General features: G+C 38.0%; 1 protein-coding gene across 4 annotated transcripts in view; it reads right to left on the bottom strand.

Annotated features, from left to right (window-relative positions):
* The window catches only part of MAP3K7 (mitogen-activated protein kinase kinase kinase 7), a 64,158-nt gene that overhangs the window by 34,617 nt on the left and 10,140 nt on the right, over positions 1-19,401 (bottom strand). For 3 of the 4 annotated variants that reach the window (XM_067530042.1, XM_067530044.1, XM_067530043.1), the window contains exons 2-7: positions 10,176-10,286; positions 8,106-8,171; positions 5,718-5,763; positions 4,987-5,125; positions 4,082-4,206; positions 576-704 (exon numbers count right to left, since the gene is read on the bottom strand). In XM_067530042.1, the coding sequence (XP_067386143.1) occupies positions 576-704; positions 4,082-4,206; positions 4,987-5,125; positions 5,718-5,763; positions 8,106-8,171; positions 10,176-10,286 (616 nt within the window). Of the gene's footprint in view, positions 1-575; positions 705-4,081; positions 4,207-4,986; positions 5,126-5,717; positions 5,764-8,105; positions 8,172-10,175; positions 10,287-19,401 lie in introns of those variants that run through there. The other variant, XM_067530045.1, reaches the window with a different exon arrangement.

Here is a 19,401-nt window from a genome sequence, read left to right as displayed (position 1 = left end):
TTAGTTTAGTGGATGTTTACAGGGAGAGTCTCCTAGATAAATGGCTTGGTTTTCAGATGTGAGGTGCAACAGTATCTCCTAATAAAGTTATCAGAGATGCATTTTTGAAAAAACCAAGCCTGTTATTTAGGATTTAGGAGCCAAACTCTGGGTGCACAAATCTGAAAATTGTAGCTAGCATCAGATTCAACTTCAATTTTGGCCAGGATAGCAGCTACACTCTGAGAAGTACCATTTGATTTTTTGTGACATGATCTGGATCTCACTTATTGCTCACTATGAACTGAATACTTTAGGGTCACAACAAAATTAAATAGAGGGTTCTTCTCCCCATTTATTCATAAATCTTAATTACATGTGGCACTGTCATTAAGCAGTCTAACAGACAAGAAAGAGAACCAAAAATGAACTGGTTCAGAAAACAAGAGTGCTTAAGTATTAGTGACAACACAATCCAGTGAGATATCAAACTGCCACTTAATAATTTTGCCAAGATAAAATATTTAATAATATTATATGTCAAATATACAATTCAACTTTAAATGCACCAAAATGAAAAATTATTTTCAACTCACCATTGTGAACTGCCCACATTATGCGGAAAGCAGGACCACCAATCTCATCAAAAGGTTTCCTACGGGTGATCACTTCCCAAAGAATAATACCCCAACTGAATACATCACATTTTTCACTGTAATTGCTACCTGGAAAAAATAATCAATATAAGGTATCTCTTCTACATGATAATTGCCCACAAATATAGAGAAACAGCTATGTATGCTTCAGTTTTACTTCAGGGTATAATACCTTTTTGTTTTTCATACAGAGAAAACAGCCAACACAAGTCCATATGACACCAATTTTATTTTTTAAAACTTAATTCACCTAAAGTAAATTTATAGAAAACATTTGCTTCAAGGTTTTAAAAAACCCTTTTGTTATTATTGCCAATATGTTTAACTAAAAGCTCTCTTCTTTGCAAACTAGTTCCTTCACAGCTTGGACCGGTATTGAAACTACAAAACACAATGTTTCGGGAGAGTCTTGTTCTGAAATATCAGAGGTGATTTTATTATGATCTATCAATCTCTCAAATTTAGCATTATTTTTCTTTGTTATTTTTACTACCTGTGTCTCCTTTAAAACTTTCTTCTAAACTCACTTTTTCCATGATGGCCACAGTAAATCAGTCAACAACATTCACTATTATCTCTATCATTCTTATATTTAAAAACAAGATGTCCTTAAAAGAACTACCAAGGTGTGTCCATGCCTATGCTAAGTAACCATGTGATGATGTCACTGTATCCTTGTCTTCGTCACCCCAATGCCTCCGTTTATTATCCTCGCTCATTAGGTCATGTCAAATTTAGTTTTATGTTCTTTGGGGCTGGGATTGAGCCTTTCTAGGTCTCCCATGAATCATATAGCAGACATTTGGGTGATATAAAATAATGAAGAATAATAAAGCTCAGAGGGGGAGACAAGAGACTGCAAAAGGATAAATTGTTAATTAGAGAAAGCCATGAAAGTCTTAAGTAGATATGAATGGTAAACAAACTTAAAAACATAAAGAATGTAAACAGTCAGATATTGTACGGATTTATCCTCTCTGCTCAACATCTGAAACAAGAATGACATTAAGTACCTAATAAAGACAGTATGTTCTTTTTTCTCAGGAAGCATATGGAAGAACAATCTAATAGTTTAAATAGACTTCTACACACTACAGAATTTCTTTATCTAAGATGACACCATGTGACGTAGAATAATGACATATATACACTGCACCAATTCTACCAGTTTGCTCAACTTTCTCAAATTTAAAACTATGTTACTTCTAGAGACAGTTTTGCATTTATAGTAATTCTTCCCTCATTACTATAGAATGACATTTATTTATTTCTATTTAAATAATAAAAAGCATGTATATAAAGCTCTAGGAGCCCTGACATTTAATATTCCAACAAAACCCTAGCAGCATTAAATTATTTCAGAAAGAATTCTGACAGACTGCAAAACAAAAGCTTCTTTCTACCCTTCCATCATTCTGGTAAGGATATCCACATCTCTCTCCAAAGACTTATCAAAAAGATATTAGAAAATTTAAAAATTGGTGAATTAGATGTAAATATGCTTAGGTTTTGTTCTAATTTTACTGCTGATATATTGTTAAAAACTAAAATTTTAACATTGGTTTAATAAACAAAGTTGAATAGTAATTGTATTTTGAGCTATTAAATTGAAATGGTATGTCCCTCCAACTGTTACATTCCGCCATTTTCAGCTATAAGGTATTCAGTCATTCTCTGTAATGTGTTTCAATGGTGCCAATACACATTTTTGGAAACAAAAGTATAAAAAACCCTGCTGCGCAGAAGGCTTGCTGCAGTCCAAAAAGCAGGGATTTTAGAACTGAAATTTTACATGTTCCTACTTTGCTGAATTTATGGATCACTGAGAAGTGGATGATTTAACACTTAACATTTGCACTGCAATTCCTATTAACAGCAAGGCTTTTAAAAGTAAAATGTAATCCTGAATCCACTTTAAATCAGGATTTCTTCTATTTTTTTAAACCATATCTTTTCTTTCTTAAACAAAAAAAAAAAAAAACTTCTAGCAGTAAATGAATGTTAAGAACAAGTTTTGGCCAATATTTAACATGAACAAGGAGGTATGACCAGGGCAATTTCTAGTGAACTGGCACTTACAGCACAGAAACTGACATAAAATTGTCAGTCTTAGGAGAGAGGTCAAGGCCTGAATGACCATGGTGTTTTAACTAGAGGCCTGATCTATACTTAAAATTTAGGTTGACATAGCAATATTGGTCAGGATTAAAAAAATCCACATCTCCTGACTGATGTGGCTTTGTTGACCTAATCCCAAATGTAGATACAGCGATGTTGATGGAGGAATGCTTCTGCTGATCTAACTACCAGGAGGTGGTGTTCTTACACCCCCGGAAACACCTCTTTCCATCAGTGTAAGTGATGTCTACACTATAGGACTATGCTGGCATAAGTATGGTGATGTCAGGATGCCAGAATAGCCTCCATAGAATAGCCATACCCTAAAATGTTCATGCTTAGAAGTTGTGAACATCTGACCAGAGTCAACTGATATTGCTGTGGAGAAGCTTTAAAGGCAGGCAGTCGTCTATGCTTTTTTCATGTGGCTATACAGACTTTCTTTATACAGTATTATCAATTTGATACCTTTCTGGAGAACCATCCACAATAAAACTTTTAATGCAATGTTTACTCACAGGGGACAAATTCAGCACCAGTTACTCACTATCTGAAGGTAGTCTGATATGCATGACTGGGCTAGTCCCCATTTAACCACACATTGATTAAACAAATCCTTGTGATTGTATTGTATACCATCATTTGGCTTTCCTACTATATGCCAACAAATAGCTTTAGATTCTACTCCCTACTTTTAAATATTAAATACAAATTAATTAAAAAAAATCAATTATTTATCGAGTGGGAGAAAAAGAAGAGGCATACTAAAAACTTCAAGGGATAAGAGAGAAGCAAGGCAGATATTGGGAAAAATGGGGATAGGCAGAATTACAAGGTAGGGAAGGATCAAAAATGGAGGTGGCTATGCTTGTTCGACACATACATGGAGGTTTCTGAAGACCACAGCAAGTCAGAATATAGGATGGAAAGAATGACAACATATTTCAGTGCAGTAAGAATTTGGAATTATTTTATAATCTCAAAACAAAAATATCCCAGGACAGTAACGCCAAACAAAATGCATAATTTACTGTTATAGTCTATTCAATTTTGCCATTTGTGAACTTCAAGTATCAAACTTTTCCCCATTTATGTGAATTCCTTTCCTTAAGATTTTTGTACAGCAGATTTTGTCCCTAGTTTTGAAATGTAAGTTAGACTTCCTCCCCCAAGTTATTTTTAATCTTTAAAATGTCTATAATTTATAATGTAACTTAACAGAAACAATGCATGTAAATGATGCTCTCAAGTTATTTTTTATATCAAATCATTCAAAATAATGTCCTTAAGTAGAGGAATACATCTCAAACAGTACATTATTTTGTTACCTTCAAAAACTTCAGGTGCCATCCAAGCAGCACTTCCCTTATTGTTGGTCATGTGTGTTTGAATATCACAGGCTGTACCAAAGTCACAGATTTTTAGAACTGTACCCCCAGCTACCAACAGCAAGCTATCAAGAAAATCCAAAAATTTTAAAATAGAATTTAGTAGTCTTACAATAACAAAACATTATTACTATTTTATTCCAATAACTTTCATTCTGAGGCCTTGTTTCACAGTAATTTATACTAAAGCGGTAGAACTTGTTCATCTAAATATAAAAAATGCTGAATTCTTAAATTAAAAAAACAAATAGTATACCAGTAGGTTGTGATTTGCTAATTATGATAAACTGTTTAATTTAAATTATTAATCTTTATAGCTCTATTTGAAGTATGTTTAAATAGAAAACTTAGTTTCTTCAGGCAGAATTACTTCAATCCACTAAGCGCCCAACTGAGACAAAATTAGTCATTTATATGCTGATTCATAAACATTTTACATAGGCTCTGCAGGCACTAGGCCAGCCATCATGGCTGCTATCTTGCCAAAAGAGGAACAATCAGGACCCCCATTAGGGCCTGTCAATGCTACTTTCTCTTCAAATGGTAGGGTCACTAGTGACCATGTGCTCTCAGTACCTATGGTCCAGTGTTGGGGAAGGAAGAAAGAATTAATGTGTAACCTGCAGTGCTGAGCACATGCTTAGTGGTACACAAAACAATCAGCGTCTGGATCCTCTACCTGAAATTTCAAACCCATAGGCTTTATTTAGCAATTAAAGTGTATTTATTAGATATAAAGTATTAATTAAAGTTTTATTCCAAATCCACTGCAATTAACAGGATAAAGAGAGACCCTAAAATTGCAATTTTAAGAAAAAAAGGTTTAGCACTGACTAGAAACCTACTTTGGTGGTTTCAGGTCCCTGTGAATTAGAGCCTTTGGTTTCATGCTGTGGAGATATGCCACTCCTTGGGAACACTGTAAACACCAACTCATTGCATGTGCAGCAGTATAATAAGGCAGAGGCTCAGCACCATGCAGTACTGCAAAACAAAGGCACAAACTAAAAAGAACTTTATTGCATATTACCATAGATACAATGGAGTTAACAACATACCAGTACAAGCTCTATGAAATTCAAATAGTTATTTATTCTCATCCTTAGCATTGCTGTTGAAATCTCTTTTTACATTCTTTAACTTTATGTAAATCACTATTAATGGCAGTTACCTGAATAGTAATTTCCAAAGTTTTTTAAATGGCACTTACTTCATTAGCAAATACTTATACCATAAATTCTGCCATTCAATGGTTATTTATAGAATAAAGTCACTCATTTTAACTGTATCTAGTGTAGTCTTTATTAAATGATCACTCAAGGAATTGAAAAGAAGTTGAAGGTGGTCACTTAATAAAGTTGGAGATTTTTACAGGGGAAAAATGAAGAGTCACAAAATTTAAACCATTTATTTGATACAAAAAAAATCAGATGATTAAAAAGTGTTTTTAAACTATTTTAGGCTGTAAAATACGCTTTAAAATACATATTAGACAAACTTTAGAGATTTTAAGAAAAGGTTCTCCTAACACTAGCATTTCAGCTCCTGAGAGACACCATGTTTAAATGATACTCACCATTGTACAGAGAACCTCCTTCAGCATACTCCATAACAAGACACACCTTTGGAGAGGGGACAAAAAATAGAGATGTTTTAAAGTACAGCGTAGGGGCGGACAACAAGCTCTGTAATTTAAAAGGACAGTTCTTTAAGAGGAACTGTAAAGGATCCATAACTGGAACATTTATCTATCAGATGCAGAATGAAATTGATGCTTAGATACTATTACAGGGTAAAAAAAGAGGAGAGGGTGCACCACTGTATACTCCTTGAGGCTAAAGTTGTCTTCAAATTACAGTTAAAATGGATTTACTATAGAACAGGATTAGAAAAGATTAACAACTGAAATTGCCAACTTTTATTAGAACTAAAATCAGCTTAAACTATTTTAACAAGTTTAATATCCCAGGCCACTAATAAAATATATCTAAGTTAGCCTACCATGTTATGAGTTCAAGATTTCATATTCGTCCTGCTACAGTACTTGCTGCACCACTTGAGGCATTTGTAAGGTCATCAGCTGTTGCAGGGCAAAAACAGAATCCTGACCTTGGCAGGTAAATGAAGAGGAATTGATTTTCAATCATGTGTGTCATCTGTAAGTAAATCATTTTTTGTAGTGCTGATTTGGAAATCAATAGGAGGAGTGCACACAAGTGAAGTTACATACATGTGTACCACACTAATTTCTTTGCAATCAAAAAAATCAGCATAGGGAGAGCAGATGTGCAAGATGAAGGTCTGGTCTACACTACAGAGTTTTGTCAATGCAAGTTACACCGACGATCAGAAGTGCTATAATTACATCATTAGTGCATGTTCACACAACACTTCTTCTGTCAGCGAAGCACATCCAGTTGGTGCTCTAGCATGGACAGTGAGAGCAGTGCACTGAGGGTAGCTATCCCATTGTGCAACTTGCCACCTTCTGCAGCTAATTGTGGGAAGGCAGCATGGATTGCAGTGCTTCTTGGGTGCAGGCTCAACATCCCATGATGCAGTTTTTTACGTTCCATCATTCCATGGGTTTTCAACTGCGTTTCACCACATTTTTCAACAGCTTGTTTACTGTCCACCCACCATCTATCTGAAAGGATGGCTCTGGCACTGCTCTCCATTGTTGTGGTCATTGTTATAAACACATTGTGGATGGTCATGCAGTATATCATGAGTGCCGAATCTGAACAGGAATCAGTGGTGCCTGACCTGCTCTGTGCCATGGAAAGAACCACCACCAAATTATTTTTGGCATTCTTGGACCAGCTGCATACGGTGGACCATCGCTTTTAGGGAAACAAAGACTGAGTGGTGGGTTTGCATTGTTATGCAGGTCTGGGATGACTAACAGTGGCTGCAGAATATTTGGATGCGGAAAGCCATCTTCCTGAAACTGTGTGCGGAGTCAAGGACACCAAAACAAGAGCAGCCTTTTTGGCGGAGAAGCACATGGTGATCACCATATGGAAGCTGACAACTCCAGACTGCTACTGGTTGGTCGCAAATTAGTTTGGAGTCGGGAAGTCCACCGTTGGGGCTGAATTAGCCAAGTGTGCAGGACCATTAATTACATTCTGCTATGAAGGACTGAGACTCTTGGAAATGTGTGTGAAATAGTCAATGGCTTTGCGGCAATGGGATTCCGTAACTATGGTGGGGTGACATATAGCACGCATATCCCATTTTTTGCCCCGGACCATCTTGTGATGGAGTACATCAATAGAAAGGGATAATTCTCTATGGTATTTCAGGTGCTTATGGATCACCATAGGTGTTTCACTAATATCAATGCGGGGTGATCAGGGAAGGTGCATAAAGCACGCATCTTCAGGAACACTGGCCTGTGAAGAAAGCTGCAAGCAGGGACTTTCTTTCCAGACAAGAAGATTCCAGTGGGGGATGTTGAAATGCCCATAGTGATCCTGGGAGACCCAGCCTACCCCTTACTCCATGGCTCATGAAGCCTTATATGAGAAACCTGGGCAGGAGCAAGGAGCTCTTCAACAATAGGCAGAGCAGGTTTGTGGAATGTGTGTTTGGCAGATTAAAAAGCACACTGGCACTGCCTTTATGGCAGGTTAGACCTAAATGAGGAAAATATTTCCATGGTCAAAGCAGCCTGCTGTACATGCCATAATATAAAAGCTGACTTTTGTTGACAAAACTCTGTAGTGTAGACCAGGCCTGTGTGTGAAAAGATTTTTAGAGGCTACACTTTGGCTCAAGTAAAGTTTTTTTTAAACAAAAATGAATGTTTAGAAAAATCAATCCATTAATAATAAGGAAACCAGCAACCATTTTAGCAACAATACTAATGTGGGTATGTTGGCTAAATGTATTTCTTGTGTTACTGCTTAATTATAGTGAGCTTTATTAAGATGACAAAAGCTGAAGAATTACAACTTACTGGATTCAGACAGGCTCCATATAACTTGACTATATTAGGATGGTTCACACGTGACAGCTGTCGAAGCTGCAACACAAAAGTCATCACTTTCTTTCAAAACGCAAAAAAACTCCAGAGTAACATTTGTTTTCATATCCACGGTTAACAATTAAATCAACTCAAACAATTATTTATATAACAGTTAGCTGGTGTGATGCCTCAAATAGTTTACAACCTAATTTAATTATTTAACAAATTTATGCCACACAGTGTGACTGGATTTTAAAACTGGATTTTTAGAGAAGGCTAATCAAACATGTAGGGCACTAGTTCAGGACTTGGGAGGCCTGAGACCCTGGCTCTGCCACAGACTTTGTGCGTGACCTTGAACAGACAAATCAGTGCCTCAGTACTCCATCTGTAAGATGGAGATAACAGCACTTCCCTGTCGCACAGCAGTGTTGAGAGGACAAATACATTAAATAAAGATTTCAAGGCAATTAGATACTATAGTAATGGGCACCATAACAGATATGAGCCAGGAAGACCAATTACAATGGGTCAGAAAATGTTATGACTCAAATCAATATTTTTAAATTATGCATGTTAATAATAATTTAGTCACATAATTCAAGGCCAAAGTATAAGCTGATCACTGAACAAGCAGATCGCCTACATTCCAAGTACAGCATTGCACAACCAGATATAGCATCCTCAGCATTTTGCACTCCTTCTGTAGCATTGTGTATTGCCCATTGTTGGAGGCAAGGACACCTGACTTCAGAAATAAATGGTTTCAATCACTACAGCAAATCTTATGGGGAAAATGCTCCCTTTTACAGTAAAGAGGACTGACGTCCACAACAATGAACTATAAAGTAAATTATACGAGTTAACATTTATGCCACCCAGACATGAGAAAAAAATTGCTTGTAGTAATTGATAGTAGGTGTGTCTGGATATATCCACTGAAGAAATTAAGAACCATTTTCTATTTTGCAAAATGGTAGAAAAATCAAACCAAGTGGGAAGTTTTGGCTTTCACACAGACTTTTGAGTTTTTGTTGTGCCATCTGAATTTCACTATCCAATACATAGGTCACATGACCATATGTTCATAGAAAAATTCTTTATATAGTCTGCTGTGATATTAGAACAGAACTGAATCTACACACTGCAAGAACTCAAAATGTGATAATATCCTAAAACCAATTGAAAATAAAGTATTTGAAGATTTTCTCTCAGATTCTCTCACATAAAGCCCACCCAAGACCACTTACCATTCAACCATGTTTAGATTTATGTAAATGTTATTCAGCACTCAGATACTATGGCAATGAGTGCAGTATAAATATTATATAAACAGAGAGATTATAAATACAGTTCCTTAACCATACTACAATTTTGTGACTAAAAATGTAATGCTTCAGGGATTTATTCTTATTTTGCTCCATATATTCTAGGTGTCCTAGATTCTCATCTACTGTAAATCTAAACGCAAACAAACAGAACTAGGACAATTGAAGTTACGTAGTATCAACATTCAATCCTAGAATGTTGGGTCCCTCTTATGAAATGTACGAATTATGTGTGAGGTACTAAGTGCCTAATTTAAAAAAAAAAAAAAAAAAAAAGGTGGCTTGGAGAAAATGAGGGATATGTTCTCAAATATATGAGAGGGATGTATATTTTCTTCTAGATTTTTTAAAATATTAATTAAAAATAAATTACTAAATTAATGGAAACATAAATCAAACTTTTTCATAGCATGGACTCCGCCCCCACTATTTTAATAGACACTGGATGAGATTATCATTCCCTCTCTGGTCTCTCTACATGGGTTAAAAGGGCTGGAGTGGCATAAAGAAGCTCTAAACATCTCAGATCAGGCTGGAGAGAATTCCTTCAGTGCAAGAACTGAGAAAGGCAGCCACACACCATCCTCCGAGGTCCCTCTTACAAGTTCTGGTGGAGGAGGCGTGGCTGGGGAGGGGTATGTCAGTGGAAAGGCCATAGCACATAACCTGTTTTTTTGGGAGAAAGGGGGACATACCAAACCCCTTAACTTCTTTTCAAGCAAGTTTACTGTACCTCCACAATGAAGGCCTTTCTTTCAGATTCACTTTCTATTTGTTTAATGGCTACATCTTTTCCTCGCCATTTTGCTTTGCAGACCACACCAAAAGCTCCTCTTCCAACAACCTAGATCAAGATAACAAATATTGTAGTTAACAAACCTATAATTTCAGCTTGCACGTAGCACTTCACAATTAAAGAAACATGTCATACAGCATCAAAATTTAAAACTTTAGTGTAAAAAGGTAAAACATATGAAGTGAAGTCCAAGTTTATAATAGAACTTTAATTTTATGCAGTCAAAGCACATCTACAAATTCTAGGACTATTCTCATAAATGGTATGTGCATAAACTTCTGCCATAGATTACCTATAGGGAAAACCAATAAACTATATGCATTAAATACTTGACAAATTTGTATGCAATATAAATATTTCAGAAAAATGTGAAGTTACTTATTTCACACAAGATCAACTCACAAAAGAACCTAGGAAAAAGCAAGAATAGTTTGCTTTTCCCTTATTCTTTTCTTCATCCTTCCTATGCTGAGTTAACCTTTATAAAACATGGTCTGGGATATAGCATCATTTTATGGCACATAATCCTGCTTATTAGTTATACAAACTTTGAGCTCTGCAATAAAAGTTCATAACCCAAACAACAAATGTATTCTAGCACCATGTTGATGTGTAGCAGAAGATACAGTAAGGGATGTAGGTCAAATATGGCCACGGTGTCCCCCGATACTTTCAATAGTGAGGTTTTCAGACTACTGAGAACTTTACACACAATCATTTCCTTTAACACTCCACCCCAATGAGCAAAATATGCACTAAAACAAGTTCTCCATTACAGCTGTTTGCCTACAATTAACCAGCTAATGAAGCCATAATAATTAATTTTAATTTTTAGTATTACTTCATTAAGAGTGGGTAGATGTCATAATCCTGCATGTGATTTCATTAGAGAGGGTTAGGTGGAGATCCTTATATTTAGATTTCCTAATACTTCCCATTATAAGAGATCCCTGAGGGGGTTTTTTAGATGCTCTAACATTTCCATTTTTTTAGGAGACCCCTGAAATTAAGCCTGGGGAGCCCCTTGGGCTAGAAATAACTTTTCTTGGACCCATGTGTAACCTGTATGTAGCCCACCTGAAAATGCCAATGTCAGAGCAGGCTGCAAAAGGAAAGAAGATTCTCCCAAAACTGGTGGTTAACACTGAAGTTAGATTCATCAACCAGTCACAACAGTGCTCCTCATTCCCCACACTGGTTATCAAAATGCCAAAATAAGAAGTTACAGTGTTGGAGGCCCAGTACAATTTGAGTGGCTTGACCACTGTCCTACAGGCCTAGCATAGCTTCAGTTGCTTGCTTGGCTATTCTGACCGCTGTAGCATGACGACATCTTCCAGTTGGCAGAGAGACTGAATAAACTTAAAGACGTCTCAGTTTCTGCATAGCATGGCACATAAGACGACAATACAGATACTGTATGCTTGCAGCTGCGTATAGATAAGGGTGATGGGAACAACAAGTTATCCTTGAACGTCTGGGGTACACTGTTTTATTGCCAAGGGGCATAATTTTACTCCGCCCCTCCTATCACCAGATGTTGTTTTGATGACTCCAATTATCGTGGTGAGAATGCAATGTAGTTAAGGGTGAAACCCAATGCAGGTAATTAGCATATATGATAATGAGAGAGATAATTAGGTGAAGGTTGTTTATGGAAGGGTATAAGACGTCACCACTTAGACAAAGGGGGGCGCTCCATCAACACCTGACTCTGCGGGAGGTGCTGCCGGTTGGACCAGAGGATCCACTGACTCTCTAGTGGGGCCCCTGAAGAAAGCCGTTCCTGTATACAGCCTTCCGAGTAACTGGTTAGCTCTCCAGGCTTAGTGAGTATGATATATTGTAATTAATTTTAGGTTTTGTATCTAACTAGTATATTTACAGATTAAACTTTTCACATTAAATATCTGCACATTAAACTTTATTGATCTTCAAATCAGGTGTACCGTGTCTCACTGGTATTCACACTGATCACAAAGTGTCCAGAATCAACACACAGCCCCCTTTATTGCATTTTAGTTTCTGGCTCCCAATCAGCAGTTAGGCCCATTAAATTGAGGAGTTATTTAAAAAAAAAAAAGAAAAAAAAACTATTCACTTTACTGAAGTATTCTCCTGATCAAAAACAAACGAGAGTTCTGTGGCACTTTAAAGACTAACAAATTTAATTTTAGCAGGCATACGCTTTCGTGAGGCTCAGCTTACTTCGTCAGTATACAGTCTGTATACAGACTAACACGGCTGCCCCTCTGGAACTCTCCTGACCAAATGTTTATTATTATTAAAGCTAATGTTATAAAATGATCATATTTAGAGTTTTTAAAGGAGAGAGTTTCTGTACATCTGGGAATTATGCACAGATTATCCAAAAGGTACAAGAGTTGGCTTGAAAGTCATACAATACAAGGAGTACATAATCTGCAATATCCCAGATTAAGGGTTATCAATTTAGTGATACAGTTGAGATATAAGCATTCAAACATTCAGGTACATCACTCATACAAAAGAAATACTGAGGTTGGTTAGTAGAAAGCAAGTATAATGATGAGTGTTGATTGTCCCTCATTGAATGAGAAGTTCAGGATAGATAGTCCTTCAGCAAATACAATCCACAAAACAAAGGTCTTTCTGCAGTTCCACCTACCTAAAGGGCAGTGTTGGGAGCTGAGAGCCCCATCTCTCAGTTCCCTGCTGGGAGCCCACAGACTCCTGGGCTCCCTGTGGGCTGCTCCTCCACTTTCTGGTCCCAGCCAGAAGCCTAGGGAATCTGCTGGGGACTTCTCCCCTCCCATTTCCCTGCCAGGAGCCCTGGGATTTCTCTTACATGCTCTCTGTCGGAACAGGTAGCTATGTCAATTTGACAGCTCAGCCATGTAATTGACAAGGCTGCCCTGGTGGGGAGCAGATGGAGAAGCATTGCAACCTCTTGCCCCTGCTCCCAACTGAGAGCAGAGATCAGCCCCACAGGCTTCTCACCCCGCAGCAGTTGGGACTTCTTGCCCCACTGTGGAACCATTTCACCATTCCAGTGGAGCGGTGAAATTCACAAAAATGATAGCCCCACCACTGATATAAGGGGAAGCAGTGTCCACACCGCATCACCCTACCTAAGCCAACAAAAGCCTTACACATCTTGTCAAGGTGGTTTTATTTTGTCGAAAAAACAGGCAGTTTTGTGGGTGGGGTGATTGCAGTGTGTACATCACCTCTGTTTTGTTGACCAAATCTGACTTTGGTAGACAAAACTCTCTAGTGTAGACCACATCTAAAACTACAAGATCTATCCAAAGTGTCTAGAAGTGAGAGTTTGCCTGCCACCTCCTCTATTCCCAAGAGATAGACTGCACAGCTATTCTGTTCTATAGATCCAGCTACACAGTTTTCCCTCTCAACTTGAGACACAGTCTGTTCACTTAAAGAATCAGCATGGAGACATTCATGTTCCAACAACACTGTCTCCCCAATATGCTGGCCAAGCACAGCAACTCGATTATAGGGCTGTTCAAACTGCCTAATAATTTTTATTCCATCTGTAACCTCCTTTAAGACATCCACAGTCACTGGATCTTTCTAAAGTAACGTCAGCGCTTTATACACATTTGAAAAACTCTGGCAGTTAGAAACTGAACCAAGTCTCTCCCCAAAGAAACTGTTGCTTTCTACAGGCAATGAGATTCATCCTGAGCTAACTCAATCAATTCACTTCTATACACGCCCCTCAGATGTAACAAACTGCTTGCAAAAGCTACCATGAGGTTTTATTCCTTCAGGAGCATTTTTAACTTAAGCAACAACTCACATTTCACAGTAATATTGCTCTAATGAGTCACAATAAACTCTTTCCGAGCTTTACTGAAATTCAGAAACATATCTGGCACATTAGAAGGATTCTCACACAATTCCTTGTCAAGCAGGAGATTAGACTCCATAGTCAAAAGGTCAGAGGCACTTTCTTTTCCTTGCAGATTTTCTTATTGGAAACATGCAAGCTACCAGGCTCAACACACACCAGTTTAGAAATCATTTCCCCCTTGTCTCAAGTTTCTACACTGGTAGTGGGTAACAGTCAAATTATCTTTATGCATTTCTTGTGCCCTAGTCATGATATCAACCTGACTAAACAAAGTGGTCATATTTTTATCAAGAACCAATCAGCAATAGGCAAACTAGAAGTATTAGAGTTACCTAGAGAACATGGGATCCAGTTATGTCATTAATCAGATTAAACTTAGTCTGTTACCATTAACAGACACAGGTTTAGGAACACTTCCTTCCTGGGTTTTAGTTGAGTCCAGAACCACTTCTGGTACAACTGACAGATCCTCAATCAGAATAAGCTGAGAGGTACTTTCTGCCTGCTCCACAGACAAAAAAACTGGAGACACACTCCCCCTCAGCAGATTAACTGCTTTTCTGAACAGACAAGCTGCTATTTTCCACAAAATATCAAGATGCCAGCCAATCATTTAGTATCTAAAACTAAAGATTTATTATAAAAGGAAAGAAACAAGATGAGAGATGTTAAATGGTCAAAGCAATCGGATACATACAATGACTTCAAAGTCCATATATATCAGATTTTTTAAGCACTACTGGAGTTCTCAGGCTTGTACAGTTCCTCTGGCGTACATCCAGTACCTGAATGGGTCTCAGTCCTCTGTTTCACAGCTTCAGATGTAGAGTAGTTGGTCCAGAGGTAAGAAAGAAGCAGGAATGAAGACAAAATGGAGATGGTGAAGCTGCATTTTATAGTTTCTGCCATTTGGCTTGTAAATCCTGTGTTTCAAACACAAGTTCATAGCACATGGGCAGAGAAAAGCTCTTAAGGATAGTCTACTCATAAAATTTACAGTGATACAGTGGTATTGGTACAGCTGTGCCGCTCTAAGAGCACTTGTGTAGCCATCTATGTCAATGAGAGAGAGCTCTCCCGCTGACATAATAAAACGACTTAAACGAGCGGTGGTAGTTATGTCAGTGGGGGATGCTCTCCCGCCAACATAACTCTGTACATATAAGCGCTTATGCTGACAAAACTTATGTTGCTTGGTGTTGGTTTTTTTTCACACCCCAAATGACAAAAGTTTTGCCGGCACAAGTGCTAGTGTAGACAAGGTATTAGAATACCTGTCCACAGGCTGTCCCTACATGTCCTGATGACTTATAGGCGTATCCCGTCTTCTCTCTCTGGGCTCATTGTATAGCTGATGGCCCTTGATTGGCTCTCAATCAGGCTGGATAGTGCTGGGGTTAAACTGTTGGGGGTGTCACCAAGTAACACAGCACAAGTTTTAGATACAGAAATATCACACATATTCATAACTTATAATACAAAGATGATGCACACATATACATGAGCTTGTCATGTTTAGTAAATCACAACTTTTCCAATGATACCTGTCATGGCATATCTTGTAAGAATCACTGCAATTTTGTCATATTGGTATTAAATATTATGATGAATGGTCACTCATATTTCAGACACACCATCCGATTCTATTCAGGTTTGGCAGAGATTTAAACTGCTGAAAAGTTCTATTTCACTTTTCTTTCTTGTATTCATCAGGAAAATCCTGGCAGCATGCCAAAACAATAACTGAATATGAACATTCTGATTTAATGCCAAGCCTGTGCTGTCACTAAAGGAGTGGCAGCAGCTGCACAGACAATACATCGGAGATGCCAAAGCAGCTACATGTGTGGGGAGGGCACATGAAGGGGGGAATTGAGACATGCTCCTTCCAGTCAACTCCTAAGCCCTGCGGCCCATCCCTCCCACATGGGGCAGCAGCTCCTCCAAACCATATGGGGTGCATGGAGAGAAAGAGAAATGGGCTGGGCTCCCATCAATCACCACTCAAACCTAACACCTGGCCCCAGCGGTTCATCCCAGCCTCTGGGATCACAGTTTTCTGCTACTGCTAGCTAACAGTTAATCCTATAGTTCAAGTGGTAGCAATCTGTGCTGCAGTAACAAAGGCCAAGGCTTCAAATGCTATGCATGATTGCATGTTATTACAGTTACATACAATAGAATTTGATTTTACCATTCTCCTTAAAACAAAAGAAATTACAAACAAAAAATGACTAATAAAAAGTTTCTGAGCTAATATAGTAATTTAAAAAAACTAAGATGACACTGCCCTTTAATTTAATTGCAAATGACTAATGGGTAAATTCTGCAATGCACCCCGTGCAGCTGCATACTGTGTTAGTTATGGTAAAATCTGGGCCTAAAGAGCATTCATCACCAGGGGACTTAAACACTTATGTGCAAGATTCTAAGATTAAATAAATCTGCCTCAATTAGTAATTAAAACATTTGTTGCCAGAAACACGAATAACCACGCTGTTAAGAAAGGAAAAAGGAAACAATTTCTGGATGTGCCTGTTAAGCCAAACTAGTATTCTTTGCTTTGTGCCATGAAGTTCACTGCACAAAGGCTCTAGTGGTTAAGGGGAATAAATTCCAAAAGGAAGACCCACCCTTTATTAACTAAGCCCTGCCAATGGCTCTGGAGAGATCAGTGTCAGAAGTCAACAGGAAGAATCTCCCAGAAACTCTTAACTTGCATAATGGAGAACCATGAGAAGTGGTCACAGAAATGGAGAACCATAAGAGGTGGTCAGAGATGATTGTTTTTATAAAATACATAGCATCCACATCTTTGCCAATATAAATTGCTAAATGACTGTGTACAAGATCAGTCCAGGCTTTAAAACAATTTGTTAACATCTTCTATTGCAACTAGCAAACTGTAAGCTAATGCCAAGATTTGAGCTCTAAGGAGAGCACATGGATGTATTTATACGTAATAGGCTATGTGTGACACACTGTATTTCCATGGTGTGTTTGTGTATCATTCTTGTTCATCCTTATAGTGTAATTGTGTATTGTTTAATACAAAGTATGTCCTGTAAGATGTTTCTGGAATACTCATGACACACTGAACGTTACGGTTATAGTAGTATGTTTGTTGCAATGTCATGTGTATGGTTATAACACGTTGCTATGTAATCTTCCCAAATGTGTGTCTTATGGCTTGAGGCAGAAGTAGGCAAAACTCTACAGAGCTGGAAGGCCATTCACATCTCACTAAGACTTGTACAGAACAACCTAGCTCAGCATTATGAGAACAAAGGACCAAACCAGAAGTCAACAAGCAAATCCACAAAGAACCACAGGGTCTCAGGACATGGAGAAAACCATGTATGGATACTGTTTGTCACTTGACCCTGAAGAGGTTGAGAGGGGAGGGCGGGTGCAAAGGAACATGCTGAAAAAGGGACTCATCTCAGCTGTTCTCTCTCACTCTTCCACTCCCATCTATAAACAACATCAAGCAAAGCAACTGAAATATTGATCGCAGAGGAAGAGCCTGGTTGGAGGCCGACAGTCATCCTGTGGTGAGAATCAACTAAGATTGTAAGGCAGCTCAAAGTGTTAAGCTTAGTTCAGAAAGTGATTCACCTTTTATTTGCTTTTGATCAAATTTGGCCTGCTTCCTCTGACTTATAATCACTTAAAATCTTTCTGTATTGTTTGTTTTATCTGAAGTAGTGCATGTGGTTTAAGGTGTTTAGAGATTCCATTTGAAGTAACAAGGCAAGTGCATATCAATTTATTTGATAAATTGAGGAACCAATTAGCTTGCGATATGCAGTGGGCAGCAATGAACCTTGTAAAACAGCAGTTCCTTGGGTTGTATCTGGGATTGGGCATATTGGCTGGGGAGGAAGGGGGGAGAGTCATACCATTGCATAATCCCATGAGTGGCCGGCTAGAGGTACTTACTCACTGAGTTGGAGCGGGGGGGGAGGGGATTTGGGGGGAGGGGGGTAACTTGATTGCTAGTGGCTGTGTGTGACCTGCCCAGGAGTGGGGGTTCACACAGCAAAGCAGAGTGAGACACTCTCCAGGAGTGTGGGATTGGGGTGACACAGCAATATACCAGTCCAGATTGCAGAGGAGAACGTCACAGCTAGAGATAAAGGTATAACCATTTTAGATCCACATTAGAAAGACACTCAGCCTCTTGTCCAGCAATGAATGAAAGGAACTATGGGACACTATTACAAATTAACAATCAGAAGTAGTGATGAATCCAGTAAGACCCTGAGATTTATAGTATGATAAAACAGGAGAAGATATTGGAATATGTGGGAGAAATATTCACAGACAGCTTTTATAATAGTGATAGGAATACAGAATACTAACAGCAGGTAGTTACTTTTAGCATTCTTCCTCCAAGTTTCTTTTTAAAGGAAAGTCTTAAAAGTTATCTGAATAATTTAAACAATAAAATGAAGCTTCCATCTACGATATGCATGGGAACCAGTTATTTTAATAGCACAGGAGAGAAGAGTTGACTAAACTTCAGTTTCTTCACAGATTCCTTCATATCTCCCACTTCTGGAACAGCTACATATGCTTGGGTAATAGTAAACATTCTCAATATATAACAGGGGTTTTCAAACTTTTTTTTGCTGGGATCCCCTTTGAAAATATTTCAGGCTGTGACAACCCACCCAGAAAGTGATGATCCCCCCCTCAATGCCATGCCACCCTTACCAGCATGCATGGGGGCTGACAGCTTGCGACCCACCCATAATAACCTCGCAATCTGAGGGGTGTCAAGCCCCAGTTTGAGAACCCCTGATTTATATGAATCCCACATAATGCAACTACTAAAGTAGCAAGTCAATAAACAGCAATTGTGGTGTGGCACTGGAGTCTTGGAAGATGGATCTAAAATAAACAAAATTGGTCTGAAAAAGATTTTTCACCATTATCTCTGAGTACCATAAGAGAAAAGGAAGGTGTGGAATGGAAGTATGCAGTATAGAGTGCAAATCCCCTTACTTTTTCCATAGCAAATGTCCGTCAATAATAAAATAGATCATTCAAGAAACTGGTATAGTTTTAATTTGCAGACTATTTAGAAAGTTTTAAAAACTCATTAATCTATATAACTTGCTTTTCAGTTCTCCCCCTTTTTCTCGTTCTCTGCTCCTTATTGCATCTTCTCATCCCTACAAAAATGAATACCAGAGGAATATCCTGTCTAACCACACTAACAAATCTGCGATTACATATAACTTAAGAGTTATATTTGTACTTTTTCCAATGTAATGTATTCTCATGTTTTAAAAAAAATCA

Source organism: Emydura macquarii, unplaced genomic scaffold, assembly GCF_026122565.2.
Source record: "Emydura macquarii macquarii isolate MOO-44397 ecotype Brisbane River unplaced genomic scaffold, CSIRO-AGI_Emac_v2 contig_3019, whole genome shotgun sequence".
Lineage (NCBI taxonomy): Eukaryota > Metazoa > Chordata > Testudines > Chelidae > Emydura > Emydura macquarii.
Note: the sequence above shows the minus strand (reverse complement) of the source record. Positions and strands in the feature narration are given on the sequence as shown.